The sequence below is a fragment of the Barbatula barbatula genome (assembly GCF_947034865.1).
Source record: "Barbatula barbatula genome assembly, chromosome: 21".
Lineage (NCBI taxonomy): Eukaryota > Metazoa > Chordata > Actinopteri > Cypriniformes > Nemacheilidae > Barbatula > Barbatula barbatula.
Genome location: NC_136784.1, coordinates 1,655,964 through 1,680,851, shown reverse-complemented (window position 1 = coordinate 1,680,851; position 24,888 = coordinate 1,655,964). Strand labels below are relative to the sequence as shown.

The 24,888-nt window shown below is 42.2% G+C and overlaps 1 protein-coding gene across 2 annotated transcripts; it reads left to right on the top strand.

The window, feature by feature from the left end:
- Window positions 1-1,288: 1,288 nt before the first annotated feature.
- LOC306910523 (uncharacterized protein) lies at window positions 1,289-24,888 on the top strand. Of its 2 annotated transcripts, XM_079485109.1 has the most exons (8): window positions 1,289-1,426; window positions 1,668-1,758; window positions 12,263-12,763; window positions 12,915-13,814; window positions 14,368-14,473; window positions 15,557-15,631; window positions 23,823-23,855; window positions 23,980-24,888. In XM_079485109.1, the coding sequence occupies exons 2-8, from the start codon at window positions 1,753-1,755 to the stop codon at window positions 24,513-24,515; spliced, it is 2,157 nt and encodes a 718-aa protein (XP_079341235.1). In that variant the 5' UTR covers window positions 1,289-1,426; window positions 1,668-1,752; the 3' UTR covers window positions 24,516-24,888. The 2 variants fall into 2 exon arrangements, with proteins under 2 accessions (XP_079341235.1, XP_079341234.1); XM_079485108.1 differs by lacking the exons at window positions 1,289-1,426; window positions 1,668-1,758 and adding an exon at window positions 5,607-5,892 and having other exon boundaries at window positions 12,222-12,763.

Here is a 24,888-nt window from a genome sequence, read left to right as displayed (position 1 = left end):
TTGAGTCATTTGAATGTTAAACTTGGGTAACACCTTGTAACCTGGCAAACAGAATCCGGCCCACGTAAATGTATGACAATCGAAGCCGCTACTCAGTTACAGTCATTACAGATTTCCTCTTACAATAGTCACAAATTCAGACTAACTTGTGATTAACTGAGTTTTATGTTTAAAAGACTGAACACAGGCAGAACATTTTAGCAGAGTTCAAGTGTGCCTGGGGGTGGCGCTCTTACATTGATTGGCAAACTAAAATGATATACAGTTATCTTAGAATACACAACATAGTATTGTGTTTGACTGCTGATTTAAAATGTAATGATTCTGTTGGTGGAATTATAACACAGCAAATGTTAAAAAAAATTCGGAGAAAACACCATTTACAAGTTACCATTTTTGGTTTGTTTTTTATATTTCTCATAATTGCTATTATTACTTGTTGTGTTTCAAAATTTAGTTGTTGTTGCAATATTTATTTCATGCAGCAATTGTTTTGACTACTCGCTCATGTGTTAAGCTTTATGAAAAATCTGCGGAATTTTTCTCACAGATTGCCTTATAATTTTATAAATATCCATTTCTTTAAGTATTTCTTATTGATTTTTGTGTGTGGGACGGGGAGGGTGGCACCCTACAGCCGTTTTCGTATTTGTTCACTCGTCAGTGGTTTTGGGATTATATACTTAAATTTTCTGTGTTTTTATTTTGGCATTGGGCAATCCTGAAGAGACTGGGATTTCATTAATGAGGGAAAATAAACTAATACACTTCTATGTGATGTGTGTTTCTTTTTAGTTATGTGTTGCAGAGTAAATCTGGGTCCATTTTCACATAACATCACTTAGAGTTCTTCTAAATAGAAGTAAACGTTTTTGTTTAGAGTTTACTATTAAAACCCATTAACAATGCTGCTGAGTGCAACTTTTACTAAGGAATAGAAATAAACATCTAAATTATGATCTTGTTGCTATGGATTTTGTCAGCAAGCCTCTATGCTTACTGCAATTGGCCGATTAGAAATAATGTTCTCTGTCATTTAAACATATTGTAACATGGTATCTCTGCTTCAAAATAAACTCTTAAATGTCTTAAAAGTCCTCCTCGCTACTCGTAACAATTTGGACCTTAAGAGCTCTCTTAAGGGATAAGATGCTTTTTGAAATACTTCTTTCTTTCTTTACTAGGATCTGTTCTGTAATTTTAAAGGGATTACGATTTTTCTTTAATACAGGCCCTGGTACACAAGTTACTGTCTGTTTGTTTGCACTTCAAAATTCCAAAAATGGGGCGGGACACTGTTGCGAACTGACATAAACATCTACAGTATTTAGCAAGAATGTGGAAATACCTGTAACATCATCACTGTAGAAATGATGGAAGGAAAACAACCATCGTAAGAGTGAACACATCTGATCTTCACTCGCAGGTAAGAGACAGAAATATCATTTTAGTGCTCCGCTTTATATGTCAAACTAGAGAAGCGGGTTAAAGGATGTAAAATTTTGTTTGTTTTTTACACTTTAAATGGTATCAGAAATGGGTGTAGAAACAATGAAGATGTTTAAAAAATGGTTGCCCTAGTGCCAGTTAGAGAACAGTCAAAATGCTATTTTATGTGGGCTAAACTACAATTGTGAATAACATTTAGTATTTGTCTTGTGTTTTAGAAACAACAAAAAGTCCAGAAAAACACAACTACTGTAGGTTTGTCTGCATCTCGACTGCAGGTAAATAACAACAGGTGAAACTGTAATGATGGTACAAAACTGTATCTTAACAGGCAAATATCATTTTATATAGCCTCTTTCTACATTTAAACTTTCCCAATTCTGGGTTAAACGTGTGGGGCGTTTATATGCATATATAAAGATGTATCTTAAAAAGTAAATGTATACATTAATTCATATAACATTTAATGACACCATTTTAAACTGTTGTTACATCATGACAAAAATACTCACAAAGTTATTGTGTTTTTTTAGTGAACAACATTGTTTACCCCTGAAAAACTTTTCTATTAACCAATCGGGGCCCGTATTCACAAAACATTTGATCTAACTCTAAGAGCTCTCCTAAACAGCAGTAAAAGTGTTTAGTTAAAAACCAACAACGCTGATGAGGGCAACTTTTAATAAGGAACAGAATGAAAAGGGCGAGGTTGACCTTGTTGCTACGGATGATGTCACCAAGCTTACAGACTATGACCACAGTGATTGGCTGGTAGAGGATGGGTCTCTGTCAGTCATTATATCTTAGAAATATAATAGAATGAGGTCTCATGCTGAAACATTTAAATAAAGATCTTAAAATAAAAATGTTGTTATATTCAAATAAAATATTTTAATATATAAGTATTGCCGTATTCAAATTAAGATGACAAAATATACACTTAGTTACTAACTCAATAAGTGAAGAGTTCAATTAAAAAAGCAAACTAACAAATACAAAATAACTAAATGTTTCTTTTTTGAATTCTAGTTTTATTATGCATTCCAATTAATATTAATCAAACTGTTTTTTTATAGTTTTTATTAAGTATCAATAACTTAAAAAATACAGCAAATTAGTACAATACAACACAATAAACAACATGATTTTTGAATAATTAAAAAAAGAGCTATCTATGTTCATTTAAAGTATATATATAAAGTGTTCGGCCAATTGTAAGCATTTTGCATGTCTCATAAACAGTTATAAGCAGATATAAGTAGTCCTTATGGTAAAGCTCATTGTCATGAAATCTTTCTAAGATAATTAGGTTTCAAGGCAGACTGCCGGTGTTACAGCCGTTATAGGATTTTTGTGAGTTGGTCTTAGTGACTTAGGAGTCCTCTTCATGACTCCTAACGTCTCACAGGTTTAGAAGCTATATATTCTTAGCACAAAAATGTAGGAGCCCATTATTTTTAAGAGTTTCTCCTAAATCAGCAAGTTAAGAGCTGCTTTTAGCCTTAAGATGTTTTGTGAATACAGGCTTTAGTTTATAGGTATGTGGTTAAACCTGTAACATTGGTGTAGAAATGAGAGAGCTGTATGAACAATAACATTAACTTGTTAAAGTGCCAAACTTCAATAGGAGATGATGGGCTGTGTACTCAATCATATGTTACACTTGTGCTAGACTTGAGCTTGAGGACCAGCTCAAGGTCTTCTGCCGGTCCTGTTCCCCTCTTCTTTCTATTCATAAATCATAAAGGTCCTCTCAAAAATAAATAGCATGACAGCCCACTAAAAACAAAGTACATGCATATTCAGGGCTGGACTCGGACAAAAAAAGGGCCGTGGCATTTTTGCTTAGACCGGCCCACCACAATCGGCCCTGACACAACCAACCATTACACCATCCTTGCGGTTCCTGTAGATATGCATATCTACTGTTCCATTCCCAAAAACCCCTACAAAGCTGAGCACTAAGTGCCATGGACCAGTGTACCAGTGCAAGTGGACCAGTGTACTCACTCTCTCTTGACTGACTCCCTGGTGATCAATGGTGGCAGTGGAGTAGAGTCTACACAAAATGACGGCATCCTGAGAGAAAGAAAGAGAGAGAGAGAGAGAGAGAGAGAGAGAGAGAAGAGGAGAGAGAGACGAGAATGATAACTGAATGAGTAAAATGATCACCATTCAAGTATCTTTAACATATAACAATTTAGAGAGATGGTTGCACATATTTTATACTTACTTAGTCGAAATCTAATATGACACCAAACAACATTTACCCCATTGTTGAGATACTTCCCATAAAAAAAGAAAAAGAAACTATACTACCAAATAACTCACACAAAACTTCCTAATAATATATATGATATTCATATTATTCACTCACCGTAAATATTGCATATTAATGATATTGTAAATTCATTAGAAACATGAGAAAATATCTACTTTGTTGAATATACAGCTAAACAAAAATATACAGCTTTCAAAGGTGGGTTTTCATATAGTTGAGAAACTTAAGAGGAAACTAGGTGAACCAAAAACAGACAATAAATGAATCTTGAACTCCCTCATTTCCCGGCACTCAGTTTCTCACTATCACAACTTAAGTGGTCATATTGAATACACAGCTATGACAATAATAAACATAGGCCAACAAAATGTGACTGAGACCACAAAAAATAAGCTTTTGGAGGAACTTGTGACATGTGAACCATATTTTATTAACTTATTAAATTAACAGATCCATAACTTAGTAATTATAAATTAAACAAATGCTTTGATACTCGAAAAAGTATATTGGAAAAAATATATATAGTGCAGGAGACTTGCAAAGGATCTTCCATGAACAAAATATTTATTAAACTTATTATACTTATTAAAGTAATGCTTATGTGTCTGACTGTACAACTTAACCTTAATAAACAAATCATACCATAACATGATTCATGTACATTTTTAACATTATTTCTTAATAGGCAGCATATGAAATCTAAAGTAATCAATCAAAAAATGTAGGTGATAAAAAACATGACACTATCTGCCTCAGGAGATGATGGAGGTATGAAGAGATGTGAGACGGTGCTCTGATTTCGGTGAGCTCCAGCATGTCGTGAATGTGGCTCTCCCGAGGCTGCTGTCGCACATCTGACAGCCGCCGTGAGCCACAGAGAACAATGTCAATTTTATATACATAAATGTTAATTTTCTAATAGCAAACCTATTTTTATAGTATTTCTACAAGAGATAAAACTGTATTTAAAAACAATTATGTTTTATTCCAATATGAAAGCACAAAGGACTTTCAGTTTGCACTGCTTTTCAACCTATTTAATTTGTAATTGTTTTGTTATTTGTGTAACTCCCTCTCCTGTTTTTGTTCTTGATTTGTCTTATTATTATTCTTTATTTTTTGTCTTGTCTTGTCTGTTTCGAGCCATGGTAATGTTTTATTTTCTCTCATAAATGCACAATAGATTAAATGCACATGATCAGAACACCTGCGTTCCACCATGAATGATGAGAGACTGAGCAATCTAGGTTTCTTATGTGTGGAGTCCAGGAGAGCCAAGTCTCTGAACTTTGATGAATTTGTAAACTTATTTGCTTTAAAGCACAATAACCGTAGAATCAAACTATTGTAGGTTTTGTACTAGTGTAACTAGTGACATGTAATTTGGAAACAACTTGTAAATTTGCTGAATTTTCATAGTTTGCACTTGAAATAAAATTCACTTGAGTAAATCATTTCTGGTCCTTTTTAAACATTTTATTATCATTGGGAGATATAAATTCTGTTTTCAAAGTGAATTTCCTAAGTTTTATTTTATTAAATAAATTGAGGGTGAGTAAGATTATGACGCTCAGGATTTTGGTAAACTTTAATAAAAAAAATGCCATTGTAGACTAGCTATTGCACATTATACATCATTGTGATTTGGGCACATACAATACTTTAAAAAGTATTTTAAGGTTGGATAAGTGCCATGTATGTTTGCAAAAATATTTTTTTTTGTGCCACCCCAAAGTAACTACTGGCCCCTGCCTGGCCCCCCCATGAAGAATTCCAGGCTCCTCTGCCAAATGCCTAAATGTAAATGTGATGTAATGTCCCCGTTTTCAGCTCCTCCCAGACGCGGCTACTCTCGCCGATCTGTTACCTGAACAGCAGTTTCAGAAATTCGTCAGAAGAACATTGTTTTTTGTCGGTAATGTTTGCTCCTGGTCTTGTAATATAGATGAATACAAAATATCCACATTCTCAAAAGAGAATTTGAATTCTTATCGACTCAATTTGTTGTACCCGATCTGATATAAAATAAAATAATAACAAAATTTGCTGAAAAATAATGCCTTCACGAAAAAAAAAACTGGAAAGGAAACTAAATCGAAGGGATTCTAGCACAGGCAGTTCATCACTGCCAACCTGGATTGAAAGCTCCAGCCAGCCAGCAGGTAAATTAACATTTCAAATTTAGCTGATAGTTTGTACAGTAGCCTGCATTTTCCATTATAATCTATAATCGTTTATCATATAATATTAATAATATTTATTCAGACCATATGGTAGGACTGAACATAAATTAACATTAATTACCTAAAAGAGTTAGGTACATTAGCTTAGTATAACATAATATAGATTTATGCTGTATAATATTAAATTAAGTGTCTAATACGATGCGTAATTGTGATATTCTATCAAAACATATATAATAAAGTCTGAAATATCTTTGACCGTATGCTGACTTTTTTAGTTTTGGCCACTGCCCCTCAAAATGTCTGTGCACAGCCCTGAATATATTTATCTCCAGTTACTTTAAAATATATTTAAAATGTACTTTAGGAGCCAGAATCACTGTGGCTTTGTTGGCACAAAAAGTTATGAGTGACACGAATAGACTGAACTTCCTGGTTTGCAGGTGTGTGACAATACCTGTAACATCTATGTAGCAACAAGAGAAGGTCAAGCTAACATAAAAACAAGTTTGGTGACAAAGGGGAGGGTAAATGCCTGAAATAGACTAAAACTTCTGGTTTATAGGTATGTGAAAATACTTGTTTAATTCCTGTAGCAACGAGAAAATGTGAAACTCTTGATTTACATTGATAGTGGTGAACTAAACTACTGAAGTGTTTAAACTGAATATTTCTTCAGGTATTTCATCCCCAACCAAGAGCACATTAATGCTAAACTTACATCACATGACAGCAGTTTGAAGTTATAGCTGCACTTAGTGAGTTTGATTGGAGGGTGACACCATGTGGGAAATGATGTGATGGAAACCTGGTGAGGGGATTAGAGAATCGGGGCAAGTGTCGTAGACACCGAACACGTGCGGAGCTGTCAAAACCGGCTCCTGACGAGTTTGACACAAAACAACACAGGACACAGAACCAAGACAGGGCTAGGATCACGACAGTTCCCCCCCCCCTTGGCGCCACTGGGCGTCTACGGAGGGGGCTTACCTCGCTTCCGATGGAAGTCCATGATCAGCGACCGGTCCAAGATGTCGCGAGACGGCACCCAACACCTCTCCTCTGCACCATAACCCTTCCAGTCCACCTAGTACTGATACCCCCAGCCCCGCCGACGTACGTCCATTAACTTTCTGATGGTGTAAGTTGGTGAACCATCCACGAGGCGTGGGGTAGGAGGGGAGGGGCGCTTACTGGCAGGGTTGAGAGGGGATGTGACAATGGGCTTGACCCTGGAAACATGAACTCGGCTGAACGGGTGAACTCGACTTAGATGAGGGGGAAAGCTTCAGCCGGACGGCCACCGGATTAACCACCTTAGTGGTGCGGAATGGGTCAATGAACCTGGGAGCCAGGTCCAAAGTGGAAAGCCATACCCGCTGACCACACACATAGGTCGGAGGAGAGGACCGGTGACGATCGGTCGCTGCCTTGTTCCTCTGAGAAGTTTGGGCCAGAACCCTTCTAGTCCACGTCCATGTGCGACAACAGCGCAAAACGAAGGCCAGAGCAGAAGGAACCGCAGCATCGAGCTCCTGAGAAGGGAACACATGCAGTTGGTAACCCACAGAACATTCAAAGGGGGACATACCTGAGGAGGATAGTGGAAGGGAATTGTGGGCATATTCAATCCAGGAGAGCTCCAGGAACCGGGAATCTGAGATGTTAGACAGCGGAGTCTACGTTCGAGATCCTGTTTGGCTCGCTCGCACTGCCCATTTGTCTGAGGTTGGAAACCGGAGGACAGACTCGCTAAGGCCCCGATCTGCCTACAGAACTCTTTCCAAAACCAGGAGGTGAACTGAGGACCCCTATTGGACACGACATCGGTGGGTAACCCATGCAGACAAAAAACGTGGTCCACCATCAGTTGAGAAGTGTCCCGGGCGGAGGGAAGCTTGGCCAAAGGAATGGAGAAACGGTCCACCACCGTAAGGATGACGGTGTTGCCGCCAGAGGGGGGAAGACCAGTGAAAAAGTTCAAGGCAATGTGTGACCATGGGCGGGAGGGTACGGGAAGTAGGCGCAACAGACCAGCGGTTGGACGGTGGGAAGGCTTACATTGGGCGCAGACCGGGCAAGCCAACACAAAATGTCTAACATCTGAGGCCATGAAGGACCACCAAAACCGCTGACGGACGGAGGCCAAGGTTCCCCGATTACCTGGATGTCCGACCTGGAAGAATGGCCCCACCGCAGAACTTCGGGGAAGCAACGCAGCTGGGACAAACAACCTTTCAGCCGGACACTCTCCCGGTGCTTGCCCCCCTCGGCCGGCCTGCTTCACCCGTCGTTCGAGATCCCAGGTGATCGCTCCAACCAAGATTCAGCACCCGGGACCTCGAAGAGACTAGAGAGTGCGTCGGGCTTGAGGTTCTTAGAACCTGGCCGGTAGGAGAGGGTGAAGCAAAACCCAATGTGGAGGGAGAGAGGAGGCTCGCGACTTGCTGAACACCGTACACAGATCGTGATACTCCTCCGGAACCCCAGACAAGTCAGGGCAATCAACCTGTAACAGAGAAGACACACAGACAGGAGACGGGGCAGTGCCCAGACCAGATAAGACGGTCTTTTAACGGGCATTGCGTGACTTGGTGTCCCGGCTTGCCACAATAGAAACATAGCCCATCGTAAAGGCGTTGCTGCTTCTGCAGCGGCGACAGGGGAGAGCACCCCAGCTGCATAGGCTCCTCCGCGGAGCTAGCTCCAGTCGTCCTGGAACTCATGCTGATGTCTCGGAACCGCCATGAGGGAGGTGAGGGCTGTCTTCGGCGGTGACTGTTGATGCGGGCTTCGACGCGGAGGCAGAGGTTGGCAAGGGCGTCCAAATCCTGAGGAACATCCAGAGCAGCAATTTCATCTGCGATGGTCGGATTTACCCCATTCAGGAACCGAGCGCGTAGGGCTCCCTTGTTCCAGTCACAGGCGGCCGCCAGAGTCTGGAACTTGATGGAGTAGTCTGTGATAGTATTCCGACCCTGGGACAGACGTGAGAGCTGAGCCGCTGCCTGATCACCCTGGGCTGATCTGTCGAACAGCCTCGTCATCTCAGCCCGAAAGTCTACAAATGAACGACAACACGGAGCCTGAGCGTCCCACACAGCAATACCCCACTCACTCGCTCGCCCAGTCAGCAATGTCAGGACAAACGCCACCCGAAACTCCTCAGTGGCATAATGGCATGGCTGGAGGGAAAATACTAGCGCACACTGGGAGAGGAACGGACGGCATGCGCTGGGTTCTCCTCCGAAGACTGGAGGACTGTTGACATGGGGCTCCGCGTCAGCAGGATGTCTGCGTGAGGACCTGGGAGGAGCCTGACTCACAGTGAGCTCTCGGTGTAACCCCGAAACCAGTAACCTGATCTGCGAGTATTCCCAACTCCTGAGCCGTGACGTTCAACCTGGTGGCCTGCTGTCTGAGGGCGGCTCCCTGCTGCTGAATCGCGTTGCGAAGAGGGTCCATCCCCGCTGGGTCTCCAGGATGGTCAGATCGTTCTGTCGTGGTACTGGGACACAAGAAGGTTCGGAGACGCAAATGCGGGGAAGACAAGAGATCTTTATTGCGTGAGACCAATAACTCCACTTGGCACACCAGCCTTGAAACAACCATGTAAGCCCGGCAGAGAGAGGGCTCGATCCACCAGGACTTACAGGAGAGCAGAAAACGATTCCTCCGGAGATCCGAGCCACGGGGAGAGGAATCGACCTGACGGCACTCTCGGGAGAAACGGCAGACGACCCAATCCAGGAGGAGAAATACTCGCGGCGAGAACCACCAGATGGAGAAGAGCCAGCAGTGAGCGGTTCACAGAGGTCCGAGACACCAACGATGACTTATGGGCAAAACAAAACAACAAAAGCAAAGAGTACTACAGTAACAAAGACTGAGTGAACAAAAACTGGAATACAGGAACAAGGTAACTAAGACTAAGAGTAGAAAGGATAACTAATACTGGGATGCTTGAGACTAACGGGGACATGACGAGAGTAGCCAGGAACGAGAATAAATACATACAACGATCTGACAAAGAACGAGAGGACAGGAGGGGTTTAAATAGATAGAACTTAACCAGCTGGAACGAGCTACAGGTGAAACTAATGAGTGAGCCGAGGCGGCAACTATAGGCAATAAACTACAGGAGTGTGGGTAATGATGTGATGGAAACCTGGTGAGGGGAAAGCCTGACGGAGACAGAGAGGGCGGGGCAAGTGACGTAGACACCGGACACAAAACAACACAGGACTCAGAACCATGACAGGTCTAGGATCATGACAGAATTGAATTGAATTATTGTAAGAGTGAACACAGTTGATCTTTTCATACAGGCAAGTGACAGAAATATAACACAGATTGTCCTCAACAGATTTCTAATATAAGTCCTCCGGTTAAGTATCTTGGGTTAATGTTGGAAAAAAAAATATTTAAATTTGTTTTGTGATTGTAAATTTAATAGTTTGTGTAATTTTGTAACACGCAACAAAGAAACAGGAAGTTTATGAAGTTTATGTTCATCATATGTTATTGGTCTCATCAGCAACAACGATGAGACTGCATACAGGGAGGAGGTCCGGCACCTGGCCACATGGTGCTCAGACAACAACCTGCTTCTTAACACCTCCAAGACAAAGGAGATCATTGTGGACTTCAGGAAGGCGAAAGGAGGCACACACGACCCCATCCACATTAATGGGATGGCTGTTGAACGTGTTTCCTGGACCACCAACACCTCATGCCTGGCCAAGAAGGATCACCAGCGTCTCTTCTTTCTGAGGACACTGAAGAAGAACCAACTGTCTTCAACTATCCTGGTGAACTTCTATCGCTGCACGATAGAGAGCATCCTGACCAACTGTGTCACAGTCTGGTACGGGAACTGTTCTGTTGCTGAGCACAAGGCACTGCAGCGGGTGGTGAAAACAGCCCAGCACATCACAGGGACTACACTTTCTCCCATTGAGGACATCCAAAAGAAACGCTGTCTGCGTCGAGCTCGCAGCATTCTCAAGGACTCCTCTCACCCTGTTCAGCGCTTCCGGTGCCTCCGGACAAGAACCAGCAGACTAAGAAACTGCTTTTTTCCCAGAGCTTTTTCATTTTTGAACTCTGCCCCCCACTGATTCCACTACCTCTCTTACCTTGAACTCCAAGCTGCTATAACAACATTTACATTGCACTACAGGGCTGCATGCATGACTGAACTGTACACACCAGTACTTCATGTTATCTGCTCTACTGGACTGTTTACACACACACAGCATCATTTGCACTCTATACTGCTCACTTGCACATCTGAAATATTTAACTGAATGCTCATTTGCACTAATGGACCACTTTCATAACTGCACCAACTTATCTACTGTCTGTAACTCTATTAACTGCATCTACTCATCTATTGCACTGTAACCTCAATAACTGCATTAACTAATCTACTGCACTGTAACTCTATTAACTGCATCTACTCATCTATTGCACTGTAACTTCAATAACGGCATTAACTAATCTAATGCACTGTAACTCTATTAACTGCATCTACTCATCTATTGCACTGTAACCTCAATAACGGCATTAACTAATCTACTGCACTGTAACTCTATTAACTGCATCTACTCATCTTCTAGACTGCAACCTATTATTAACTCTTATACTGGACCGTAACTTTAATAACCGCATTAACTCATCCACTGCACTGTTACTTCAACAACTGCATTAACTCACCTATTGCATTGCAACTTTAACAGCTAATGTCAATAATCTATGCACACTTAAATCACTTGCACTATTGTTTAGTCTAAATTATTATCTGCTCATATCCACCTGTACATTAATGCTCATAGTGTTAATGTTCATAGTATATAGTCATCTGTATATATTGTTCATAGTACATACCTACTGCCATATATTCATAGAACATACCTACTGTAAAATATTTTCATAACTGTATAATATTTTGTCAATATTGTATTCTGTATTTATTCTAACTGTATATCCTGCACTTGCTAATTGCACTTCTGGTTAAACCTAAACTACATTTCGTTACACTGTACTTGTATATGTGTAATGACAATAAAGTTGAATCTAATCTAATCTAATCTAATCTAATTTACTTCAGATAATCGCATGTACTGCAGTTAATCGTTTTATTTTGTTTCAGTTACTTTGAATATAAAATCTCACCCCAGTGAGAGACACAATTTATATATCTATGAGCTAATGTCGAGCATAAAAGTATATTACTGTTTTTAAAACCAAAAGGAACATGTCAAATATATACGTTTTTGATATAATTTCATAATTTATTTTTGCAGTGACGTCATCTTTCAGTTATCAAGTGAGTGAAAGGGTTCAGTGTTCAATCTGTCTGGATGTGTTCAGTGATCCGGTCAGCACTCCATGTGGACACAACTTCTGTAAGATCTGTCTCAGTAGATACTGGAACAGCAGTCAAGACTGCAGATGTCCAAACTGTAAGGAAACATTCGACCAGAGACCTGATCTCAGGATTAACACAACACTCCGAGAACTTGTGGATGAACATAAGAAGAAAACTCAAGAAGAACAAGCTGAAGCTGAAGTTGTGTGTGACATCTGTACTGAAGGAAAGCTGAAGGCTGTGAAGTCGTGTCTGGTGTGTCAGAGCTCTTACTGTGAAACTCACCTGGAGCCTCATTTGAGAGTGTCAGGATTACAGAAACACAAACTCATTGATCCTGTGAAGAATCTGCAGGATTATATATGTCAGAAACACGAGAGACCTCTGGAGCTCTTCTGTAGAGATGATCAGACACGTGTGTGTCTGTCCTGCACTGAAGGAGAACACAAGAATCACAACACTGTTCCTATAAGAGAGGTGAGTATACTGTAGTTATTCCTCAATAGATATCTGTCATCTCTTTACCACAACATTGTCAAGTGCTAACATGTCTTTAAAGATTACTGACTGATAAATACTCCCTCATGTTTAATAGATCATGTTTTATTTTTCTTTGTAATGGTGTCAGTCTGAGCTGCAGGAGATGATGGAGGAGAGGCAAAGAGGAGCAGAGACACACGATGAACGTGTCATTAAATATCTGGAGCAGGAGATCTCTGAAATGAAGAAGAGAAACATCAAGCTGCAGTCGATCGCAGAGAAGCACAGAGCAGCAGAGACACAACATGAATGTCTCATTAAAGATCTGAAAAAGGAAATCACTGAGTTACAATGGAGAAACAATGAGATGGAGATGGTGAAACAGAAGCAGAAAATAGCAGAGAATGTCCTTAAACTTCGAGATCAGGAGATCATTGAGCTGAAGAAGATAAACACGGAGCTTGAGAAGAGAGACGATGAGCTGAAGATGGTGAAACAGAAGCAGAGGACAGCAGAGAACTTCATTAAAGATCGAGATCATGAGATCATTGAGCTGAAGAAGACAGACGCTGAGCTAAAGATGAGAGACGCTGAGCTGGAGATGGTGAAACAGAAGCAGAGGACAGCAGAGAATGTCATTACATTTCGAGATCAGGAGATCATTGAGCTGAAGAAGATAAACACGGAGCTTGAGAAGAGAGACGATGAGCTGAAGATGGTGAAACAGAGGCAGAGGGCAGCAGAGAACTTCATTAAAGATCGAGATCAGGAGATCATTGAGCTGAAGAAGGCAGACGCTGAGCTGAAGATGAGAGACGCTGAGCTGAAGATGAGAGACGCTGAGCTGAAGAAGAGAGACACTGAGCTGAAGATGGTGAAACAAAGGCAGAGGGCAGCAGAGAACTTCATTCAAGTTTGCGATAAGGAGATCACTCAGCTGAAGAAGATAAACACAGAGCTGAAGATGAGAGACGCTGAGATGAAGAAGAGAGACGCTGAGCAGCAGCAGAAGATCTCAAACACTGAATGTAATCTCTTCCTCTTACAGGTCAGCGAATCTCTCTCTCATCATACAGGCTCTTTCATATCTGAGGAGACTTCATTCAGTTATATTAATATATACATTGACATTTATATTTGTACAAACAAATTAAATTTATTTAAAGTAGATGCTATTTTCAAAGTTACTTTTTATCAGTTGAAATGCAAACAAAACTGTGGACAGATAGTAACACGATAGCAACAAAAGACAACAGAATCCATTATAAACAAAGAATTCTGGCCCTTCTGTATGTGGCGCGATGCAAGACGAAAAAAATCTTGGTTTCTACTGTCATAAATGTATGAACTTGACCTTTGGGTCATAATTAACCCCTGATAGGTTGTTTTAACCTAAAATGTTGAGTTCTTTTAACCCACGGTCGCGTTTGAGACTTTAAAAAACCCCAGCAGCATTTTTAGAGAGGAGAGATCCACCAGAGACTGACTTTATATGTTATTATATTATATATGTTATATTTAGGACAGTCTGTTAACTGTTAAGATTTCTGCTGAAATGCTACACAAGAAACATGTGACATCACCGGTGTGTTTTCTTTTAGATACAACATCAGGAATACTTGAATCGTCAGAAAAAGTCTTCATCTGAGGATTTGTGGTTAAAGGCTGCAGGAATTCCCCTGTTAGTGTTGTTAATTTTTGCATCTGGTAGGTGAAGATAATACACATTTTAATGTTCTACACCAGTTCAGGAAACACCTGTCGCATCCGGTGCAGACAAGGTGTAACACAATAAAACACAATAAACACATGATGACATAAGTTTAGAGCTTAAGCGTTATATAATTTTGGAACCAAACTCTAATATTGTAAATATTAACCAAACAACCAGTCTTAAAGCTGAATCACACTACAAGACTTTTGCTCAGTTTTGATTTGGCATCTTGGGAAGATTATGATCCACTGCTATTATTGTTTTGATATAATTTCTTATTTTGTTTGGTATACGGAGAAATAGAAAGTGAAAGAACCAGGGGCTTTCCCTGAACGATTCTGCGTAATTGCAGTTTTTAACACAGCAAAACCGACGCACCACAGTTATATTTCCAAATCAAACAAGAAAAAAATACTGCATTGACTGCACTAGCAGCGATCCTCCCAACATTCAACACTTCATGACGTAGCTTCACATTCTTTAGTGTGAACAAAAATAGCCAGAAACACCCGTAAAATCTTCACTCACTGCTGTCCGCTCTTGGAGAATTACCCACTCGAGTTTGGTATCTATGTTAAGCTTAGAAGTTCAGCTTTAAGGTTCATCTATTCTCCACAATGTCATTTCAGTGGCAAGCCAATAGAGAGCATCAATAACAAGTCTTTTTCTTCTTAGCAATGGCCTGCTACAGCACCTCAGACGGACAACTTTAAAGGCGATTTTCTCAATATTTAAGATTTTATTTTTGCACCCTTAGATTCCAGAGTTTTAAATAGTGATATCTCAGCCAAATATTGTATTGTATCCAAACACCATACATCAATAGAAAGTCTATTTATTCAGCTTTCAGATGATAGTTAAATTAAATTTGATAAATTAACTATTACGACAAATGAAGTTTCGAATACAAACATAAAAGGCAACAGTTCAAAGATAGTAAGATTCATGTTGAGAGATCAGATTTTTGATGTTATTTTGGTTCATCTCAGGACATTCTGTTAATTGTTAAGATTTTTGCTTAAATGCGTCACAAGATACATATGAGATCATCTCTGTCTTTTTCTTGGAAACATTAGCTAGACTTGAATTCTTGCAAAAAGAAATCACAGAGCTGCAGAAGAGAAACAGTGACCTGGAGAAAGACAAAGCTGGTTAGTAAAGATCAGATCCTCTGTAAACTGTTTAATTTGAATGCAATGAACAAACATATGTGCAATTCAGTTTTTATTGTAAAGACAACTTTATGTTAAATGATCTTAGGTTTTGTATGATGACAGATTCACTGTATGTTGGTTGTTTCCTTTTGCTCTAATAGTCTTTATTCCAGAAGTAAAATATGAGACTATAGAGATGATTCAAGACGGCAGACACATCAAATACAAAGAACAAAATTATAATAAAGGAAAATTTTAAATAATGAAATAAAGAAGTTTTGTTTAACATATGAAATGCACACACACACAATAGTGGGGACATTACATAGACATCTGTGACGGGTATATAGCTCGACTACGCCACCCAATTGAAGAGCTGGGACTCGATTAAATAAGAAATACTTTAACTGCAAGTTATTGTAATTTGGTGGGAGCAACACAACAAATTCACCAAGACAACAAATTCAGTAAAAAAATATATATTTATTATAACTAATTCTATAAAAATAATGCGGTGCCCGCATACTCTCAATCAGACTCTTAAAACCATTAATCAAGTAGAAGCGGGGCATTAAGCAACACGTTCAAGTCCACTGGAAGTCCATAGATACACAGTCCATAAGCAGTCCCTCTCTCGCTCTCAAGTCCGTCTCGCACTAGGCAGCGACGTATACGCAGCAGGCCACCTGTCAATCACCGCACGCACCAACACAACACTCACACAACAGGAAGAAAGCCGCCAGTATCTCCACAATAGATAAACACAGCATCAACACAGCACTGCACAAAAATTATCAATCGTGCAACAATCAAGTAAGGCACTACAATCCGTGAATAAGTTATAACAGTAAGACTATAGTGGACAGCCCGACGCTCTCCAATTTAGATGAGACCGTGACGTGGATCTTAACTTTGGACGAGCAAGACAGCATAATGTAGTGGCAACGTCACTCACCCATGAACTGGGAGCAGACGAATCTAACTCCCAGTCTCGTTGAACAGCGCTCCTCAAATCACGGGACCAGGAGGGACAAGGCGGGGCTCGAGCAGCACAGCAGAGGACGTCAGCAATCACAGCACAATCGAGGAAGAGACGAAACCCACACAGAGCCGACAGCAGAACCGGCACCTCAGCAAAAGAACTTCAGGCTTCGACACAAGCAGACATTTATCCGGGCGATGATCGCGGTGGCAGCATAAACAATCCAGCAATAACTTTATAGCAGCATAAACAATCGAGCAATAACGTGGGGACAGAGTTGCAACAACAGAGTTCGCGGGGCCACAGACACACGCCACCTCAGTTCCTTCGCTCCTTTAACAGTCTGCGATTTGACGTGGCAATCACCAACAGCTGCCCATCTAATCAGCTGTGGTCCAGGCACCCAGAAGAACACGGGGGCGTTACCACACATTCCAACTCCTGATCAAACAACCACCAACATGATAGCGTGTATAAAATAAAATCACAACAAAAACATAAGATCAAATAAGGAAAGAAAACAAACCAGTGCCAATACACACAAAATAAAATAAACCATAATCTCTCCATATGACATCCCCCCACTCTTTAACGTTGGCAGTCCCTGACAACCCCAAATATACTACACTTCTTCCCTTCAATAGACACTTTGATACCTATGGTTATCAAGGACTAAATGTCTCGATATCTCAATGGGGGCTGTCCCATATTGAAACGGACAGACCTCCTAGGGGCCACATCATTGCCTGGATCGTCGGGAACAGGGGGGTCTACCCATGGTATATACATCAGAGGTTGGGGTTCACAAACAGGAGGCACTGGCAACTCTGGATGTAATGCGAGAGCACCTTGGGGTGGATTGATACAAGGTTTAAGAGAATTCCTATGCAGAACCCTTTCTTTCCCTGTGCGCTCAGATTTAACACGATAGGTTAAACCCTCTTCATTCAGCTGTTCTACCACTACATAAGGCTCTGGATCCCACTTGCCACAAAGCTTACCCTTTCCCTCATCTCGCCTATTCCTTCGCCACACCCGTTCCCCAAGAGCTAAAGGAAGTGACTTGGCCTTACGATCATATTGCCTTTTATACTGTTCTGCAGCCTGGCCCATTGACTTAGCTGCTAAAGAGTATGCATACAACAGGTGTTGGTGGTGTTCCCCCACCCAACTGTCCCAGCTATATCGAGCCTGCTGGTTCTCTACGCCCAGGGCTATATCCACAGGTAATCGGACATGACGTCCAAACATCAGGTACGACGGGGCGTACCCTGTTGAGCTGTGTAATGTGGCATTGTAAGCTTGGACAAGGGCAGGGAGATGTTCAGGCCAGCGCCCTTGCTTTTCATCCTCCAATGTCCGCAGCATGCTCAGGAGGGTCTGGTTAAGTCGCTCACACATGCCATTTCCTTGGGGGTGGTACGGGGTTGTCCTGCTCTTAGAGATGCCATAAAGGCTACATAGTTCGGCCACCAGGTGGGATTCGAAATTTGGGCCTTGGTCCGAATGAAATCTCATCGGGCACCCAAAGGTCTGTATAACTGATTGCCACAGGACCCTAGCAGTGGTCCTCGCCGTCTGATCTCTTGTGGGGATAGCCCAGGCATAGCGACTGAACATATCTGTCATCACCAAAATGTTTTGATATTGGTCATGGGGCCTCCCTAAAGAAAGGAAGTCTAGCTCAATGACCTCAAGGGGGAAGGACACAGCAATGGACTTTAGGGGTGCTTTAGGCACAGCATCAATTTTTCTCATCTGGCAACGAGGACACAGGGAATGGTATTGTTGGACCTGAGTGTGCATACCTGGCCAAAAGAAGTGTCGACGTAGACAACCTATGGTTCTCTCCACGCCCAAATGTCCAACAGCATTATGATGTTTCTCCCACACCTCTCTGCGTTGTTGAGTAGGGCAGACAATCTGGAGGCGAACTTCATGAGTGTTATAGTCCGTAACTCGACGGCACAGAACCCCATTACTCATCACCAGCCTTACCCTCTGACGCAGTAGCTGTTTCACCCCAAGCGGAGCAGCTCGCCACTCTTGTCCCATTGGAAACTTCCCACTTTCCACATACCTCCGCACTTGATCTAAGTCCTTGTCCTCAAACTGTTTGGCTCGCCAGTCATCCATCGACAGCCCTTCGGTTGATTGTACCCTTGCCATAGCTGCCACGTTAGTCACCTCAGCACCTAGAGGGGCTTCGACAGGTACTCTGGAAAGGGCATCTGCATTAGCATTTTCCCTACCCGAACGATACTTCACATGGTAATCAAAGGCAGCTAGTTGGGCTACCCACCTTTGTTCCGTGGCCCCCAGACGGGCAGTCTGCAAGTGGGCTACAGGATTATTATCGGTGTAAACAAGCACTTTAGCCCCCATCAGGTAGTCTTTAAATTTTTCTACTATGGCCCACTTTAAAGCTAGCAATTCCAATTTGAAGGAGCTGTAGTTGGCATCATTCTTCTCACTGGGATGCAGGCTCCTGCTGGCATAGGCCACAACTCGCTCACGCCCATCCTGTAGTTGGGCTAAGACAGCCCCTAGACCAGCATGGCTCGCGTCAGTGTATAACACAAAAGGCTCTGCATAATTGGCATAGGCTAAGATAGGGGCCTCAGTCAAAGCATTTTTTAGACAGTCAAAGGCTTGTTGACACTCATCGGACCAAGAGATCCGACGAGATCCCGTTCTCTTATCTGCAGGGGCTCCAATTAAGAGGGCATTCAAGGGGCGTGCTATTCTTGCAAAGTTGGCAATAAAACGGCGATAATAGCCTGCTAGGCCCAAGAAAGCACGTACCTCTTTGATTGTCGTTGGAGCCGGCCATTCAGTCACAGCAGTAACCTTGGTAGGATCTGGTTTCACTCCTTCTCCAGTGACCACATGGCCCAGGAACCTTACTTCCCTCCGTAAAAGCTGGCACTTCTCTACCTTCAACTTGAGCCCGTGGTGTTGCAGTCGCTCAAAGACAGCCTCTAGATGGCGTAAATGGGAGGAAAAATCAGGGGAATAGACAATGATATCATCCAAATAAACGAGTACAGAGTCAGTAATTTGGTCACTCAAGCATTGCTGCATAAGCCGCTGGAACGTCGCTGGAGCATTGCAGAGGCCAAACGGCATCCTCTGAAACTCGTATAGACCCAGTGGGGTGGTGAAGGCAGTCTTGGGTCGGTCTTGGGGGTCGACTCCGACCTGCCAATAACCACTGGCTAAATCAAGTGTGGTGAACCAGGAGGCTTGAGTCAAGGAGGTTAGGGTCTCCTCTATACGAGGGAGTGGAAAGGCATCTTTATGAGTCAGAGCATTCAATTTACGATAATCAACGCAAAAGCGCCAACTGCCGTCTTTCTTACGGACCATCACGATGGGTGCAGCCCAAGGGCTGGAACTTGGCTGAATAACCTTCTTCTCCAACATATCTGCTAACAGGGCACGCATTTCTTTGTACATCATAGGTGGTAAAGGGCGATATTTTTCTCTTACTGGGGGCGCATTGCTAGTGTGGATTTGGTGCTGCACCGCATCCGTATGCCCAAAGTCCTCTTCATGGAGGGCAAACACCCTGACCCACTTTTGTAGGAGAGCTTTAAAGTCTTGCTTCTGTTGCTCAGTCAAGTCATTTCTGCCTTGTAAATCTCCTAATACCTCGACAGGTGGTTCCACTGATCCTCCATCTCCAGCCTCCACAATATCCACTGCGACAGTTCCATCATCTTGCACCGTCAGGCTTAGATCTGTCTGACCATAAACGTCAGCGCGGTCAACATAGAACACCTTCGCCAGCTTCTGGTAGCGGCCTATAAAGACAGGATAAGAGGTCACATTCTGGATACGAATAGGCAGTCGGCCATGTTTGACGAATGCAACAGTCTTTGCCACAGACAAAGCCCCCAGCTCAGGCAGCGCTTCGATCAGGCCACAGTAGTCCTGCCCCCTCGGGCCCATCCGCACACGCCCCCAGACCACCACCTCGCTTTGGGCTGGAATGTTTAGGCCCCTCCGGCTTGCTGGACGTACAAACCCCATGTACCCATCTCTTCCCCCGACGACAGCTGTCCGTTGGCACACAGCAAATGCACCAGTCAAGGCCTTCCTTGTCCCTTGATCCTGAAACACAGTCTTTAGGCCATCTGGTCGATTAAGTAAGTCATGCCAGCAGGTTGTAATAATATTCATACCAATCAGTAATGGGGCGGTTAGACACTGATCGGCTACGATAACAACCCCCCTTCCTGAAATATTAGCACCTCCTACTTCAAAATCCATCACCGCATAGCCTTGGTAAGGGATGGATAACCCATTGGCCGCTCGAAGTGTCAATTTGTTGGGGGCCACGCCACGTGATAGGGCATCTGCTGGGTAATGCTGGTCAAATACACTCTGTTGCATTAATGTCACTTGCGAGCCAGTGTCAATTAGTCCAATGAGGGACACACCATTTACTTTAACCTCAACCTTGGGGCAGTCACCTACAAATATGGTCCCTTGTCCTACTTCCCCCAGGTTCCCTGCTACTTGGACCTCAGTAGCAGGACAGACTAGTTTAAATCCCCATTGGACTCGGATGGGGGTCTACAGAACCTGGCAATGTGTCCAGTATGGCCACACCGGCGGCATACAGGCTTACCATCTGCAGCCCAGGTGTTAGGTGTGTAGGACTGGTACCTCCTCCTAAGTGGCGGCTGATTGGATTGTGGTGGATATCGTGGTGTATATCGTGCCGGCTCGTCTGCAGCGGGTTGTAACTGTTGAGTAATTTCTTGCCTCAATGTCTGTATCTGTCCTCTCACTTCCTGGAGGAGCTCTCGCCGCAAAGTCTCGGCCCAGTCATCCTTCCTTGTTACGGATTTAGAGGCAGAGGACTCGCCTACAGCTTGCGCCACAATTTCATGTCCAGCCCCGGGCCGCTGTTCACCTTCCAGCAAGAAAATTTCTTCCAATACGGTGTTAAAAGTGGCATCCGGATTACGACGTGCATAGGTCCTGATTGTGCTCCTCAGTTCTGCATTACGGAGTCCCATCAAGAGCTGGTCTAGCAAGTGACATTCATCAAGAGGGCCATCTGGGTCTCGCTTCTTTAATCTACAGAACAGTTCCCGCAACCTGAGCACATAAGATCTTAAACTCTCACTGGGATTTTGTGTGCAGCTAAAAAATTGTAATCTCAAATTTGCCACAGGAACCTGATCTCCATACAGAGTATCTAGATGTCTCAGAATTTTTACTACAGTATCACGATCCGTATCCCCTAAAACACAAACCTCCCGCTTAGCTTCATCTATTAAGGCCCCCAACACTATACTGACTTTTTGCTGCTCATTAAACTCTCGTGTCTGCAACAAACTCTGAATTTGTTCTTTCCACTCACCAAATTTTAAATCACCCCCCACCCCTTTAAATTTAGGAATCCAAGGTGCACCCGCATAAATTGGCATCATCATCATGTTCAAAACAGATACAGAAAAAGAAAAACAATAATTGTAATAAATTATAACAAGTTATGTAATTTGGCTAACCTGTATGTGAAGCTCCAAACCAAACCCTGCCGACTACGCCAAATGTGACGGGTATATAGCTCGACTACGCCACCCAATTGAAGAGCTGGGACTCGATTAAATAAGAAATACTTTAACTGCAAGTTATTGTAATTTGGTGGGAGCAACACAACAAATTCACCAAGACAACAAATTCAGTAAAAAAATATATATTTATTATAACTAATTCTATAAAAATAATGCGGTGCCCGCATACTCTCAATCAGACTCTTAAAACCATTAATCAAGTAGAAGCGGGGCATTAAGCAACACGTTCAAGTCCACTGGAAGTCCATAGATACACAGTCCATAAGCAGTCCCTCTCTCGCTCTCAAGTCCGTCTCGCACTAGGCAGCGACGTATACGCAGCAGGCCACCTGTCAATCACCGCACGCACCAACACAACACTCACACAACAGGAAGAAAGCCGCCAGTATCTCCACAATAGATAAACACAGCATCAACACAGCACTGCACAAAAATTATCAATCGTGCAACAATCAAGTAAGGCACTACAATCCGTGAATAAGTTATAACAGTAAGACTATAGTGGACAGCCCGACGCTCTCCAATTTAGATGAGACCGTGACGTGGATCTTAACTTTGGACGAGCAAGACAGCATAATGTAGTGGCAACGTCACTCACCCATGAACTGGGAGCAGACGAATCTAACTCCCAGTCTCGTTGAACAGCGCTCCTCAAATCACGGGACCAGGAGGGACAAGGCGGGGCTCGAGCAGCACAGCAGAGGACGTCAGCAATCACAGCACAATCGAGGAAGAGACGAAACCCACACAGAGCCGACAGCAGAACCGGCACCTCAGCAAAAGAACTTCAGGCTTCGACACAAGCAGACATTTATCCGGGCGATGATCGCGGTGGCAGCATAAACAATCCAGCAATAACTTTATAGCAGCATAAACAATCGAGCAATAACGTGGGGACAGAGTTGCAACAACAGAGTTCGCGGGGCCACAGACACACGCCACCTCAGTTCCTTCGCTCCTTTAACAGTCTGCGATTTGACGTGGCAATCACCAACAGCTGCCCATCTAATCAGCTGTGGTCCAGGCACCCAGAAGAACACGGGGGCGTTACCACACATTCCAACTCCTGATCAAACAACCACCAACATGATAGCGTGTATAAAATAAAATCACAACAAAAACATAAGATCAAATAAGGAAAGAAAACAAACCAGTGCCAATACACACAAAATAAAATAAACCATAATCTCTCCATATGACACATCCATTGATTTTATATCAGTCTTATGATATTCTATCTCTGAACCACAACAACTAAACCTAATAATCACACAAACATGTGCTAGACATTAGATTTAAAGAAAAACACCATTTGACCGAATTATGAGCCTTTTTATTTGTGGGGACCAGCAAAATGTCCTCACAAGTGAGTTGTAATGATAATTCACTGTATTAGTGATAACATTTCAAGTTCATGAATGTTCAATAAAAATGAACATTTGATCCTCACAAATAAAGATTATCCTGTACACCAACACATGTAGTTTTAATATAGAGGAGTTGAGCTGCCAAGCAAGCCAAGTTTTTTTTACAATTGATTATTAAGACACACAGACACACAAACAAACACAAATCACAAGATCAGCTGATGTTTTATTGTCATTTGTCTTTACAGAGTTGATGATGAAGTGGATGCAGCAGTTTGCAGGTACAGTCCTCTGCTCTCTTCACTCTTATATTACAATACTTTACATTTATATACTGACACATTATTCATGAAATATCACAAACATCATCATCAGTTGTGATTCATATTCTCTGATCTCTCTCAGTGGACGTGACTCTGGATCCTGATACAGCTCATCCTAGACTCATTCTGTCTGATGATGAGAAACAAGTGAGCTCTGGAGACATTTATCATAAACTTGCAGACAACCCAAAGAGATTTGATAGACTTCCATTTGTCCTGGGAAAGGAGGGATTCTCATCAGGGAGATTTTATTATGAGGTTCAGGTGAAGGGAAATACTGACTTGATCTTAGGAGTGGTCAGAGAATCTGTTAACAGGAAGGGAGTAATTCCATTGACACCAGATGATGGATTCTGGCGTTTGTGGGTGATTAATGAAAATGTATATATAGCTGGTTCTGATCCCTCTGTCCGTCTGTCTCTGAGTGTAATGCCACAGAAGGTGGGTGTGTTTGTGGATTATGAGGAGGGTTTGATCTGCTTTTATGATGTGGAGTCCAGATCTCATATCTACTCTTATACTGGTCAATCCTTCACTGAGAAACTCTATCCATATTTTGGATCATATCTGAATGATGCAGGGAAAAACTCGTTGATCATCACACCTGTCATAAAATAAATTTTAAATAGAAAATGAAGTCTGTTTTTGTGGAGGACAATAAAATTTCTTTTATCCGCAGCTGTAATTCAGTTTTTTTATGTGGAATGGGCAGTCGATACATGACGGTTCTTTAATAAGTTGTCAATCATTAAATGTATATGAATGCATAAGTGTTTTCTTTCAATAAATCAATAAACATTTAAAACATTTGACAACATCTTTATCTTTTTATAACCAATAGCACATGCTGTGATAAAGGCAACATTTTCTCAATATTGTATTCTGTATTTATTCACTGTATATCCTGCACTTCTGGTTAGACCTAAACTACATTTCGTTACACTGTACTTGTATATGTGTAATGACGATAAAGTTGAATCTGATCTAATCT

Excerpts from the sequence above, each read along its gene's own strand:
- LOC306910523 (XM_079485108.1), top strand. The coding sequence starts at position 5,787 with ATGCCTTCACGAAAAAAAAAACTGGAAAGGAAACTAAATCGAAGGGAT. Across the intron at positions 5,893-12,221 it reads AAGCTCCAGCCAGCCAGCAG|TGACGTCATCTTTCAGTTAT; the intron begins GTAAATTAACAT and ends TTATTTTTGCAG. Across the intron at positions 12,764-12,914 it reads ACACTGTTCCTATAAGAGAG|TCTGAGCTGCAGGAGATGAT; the intron begins GTGAGTATACTG and ends TAATGGTGTCAG.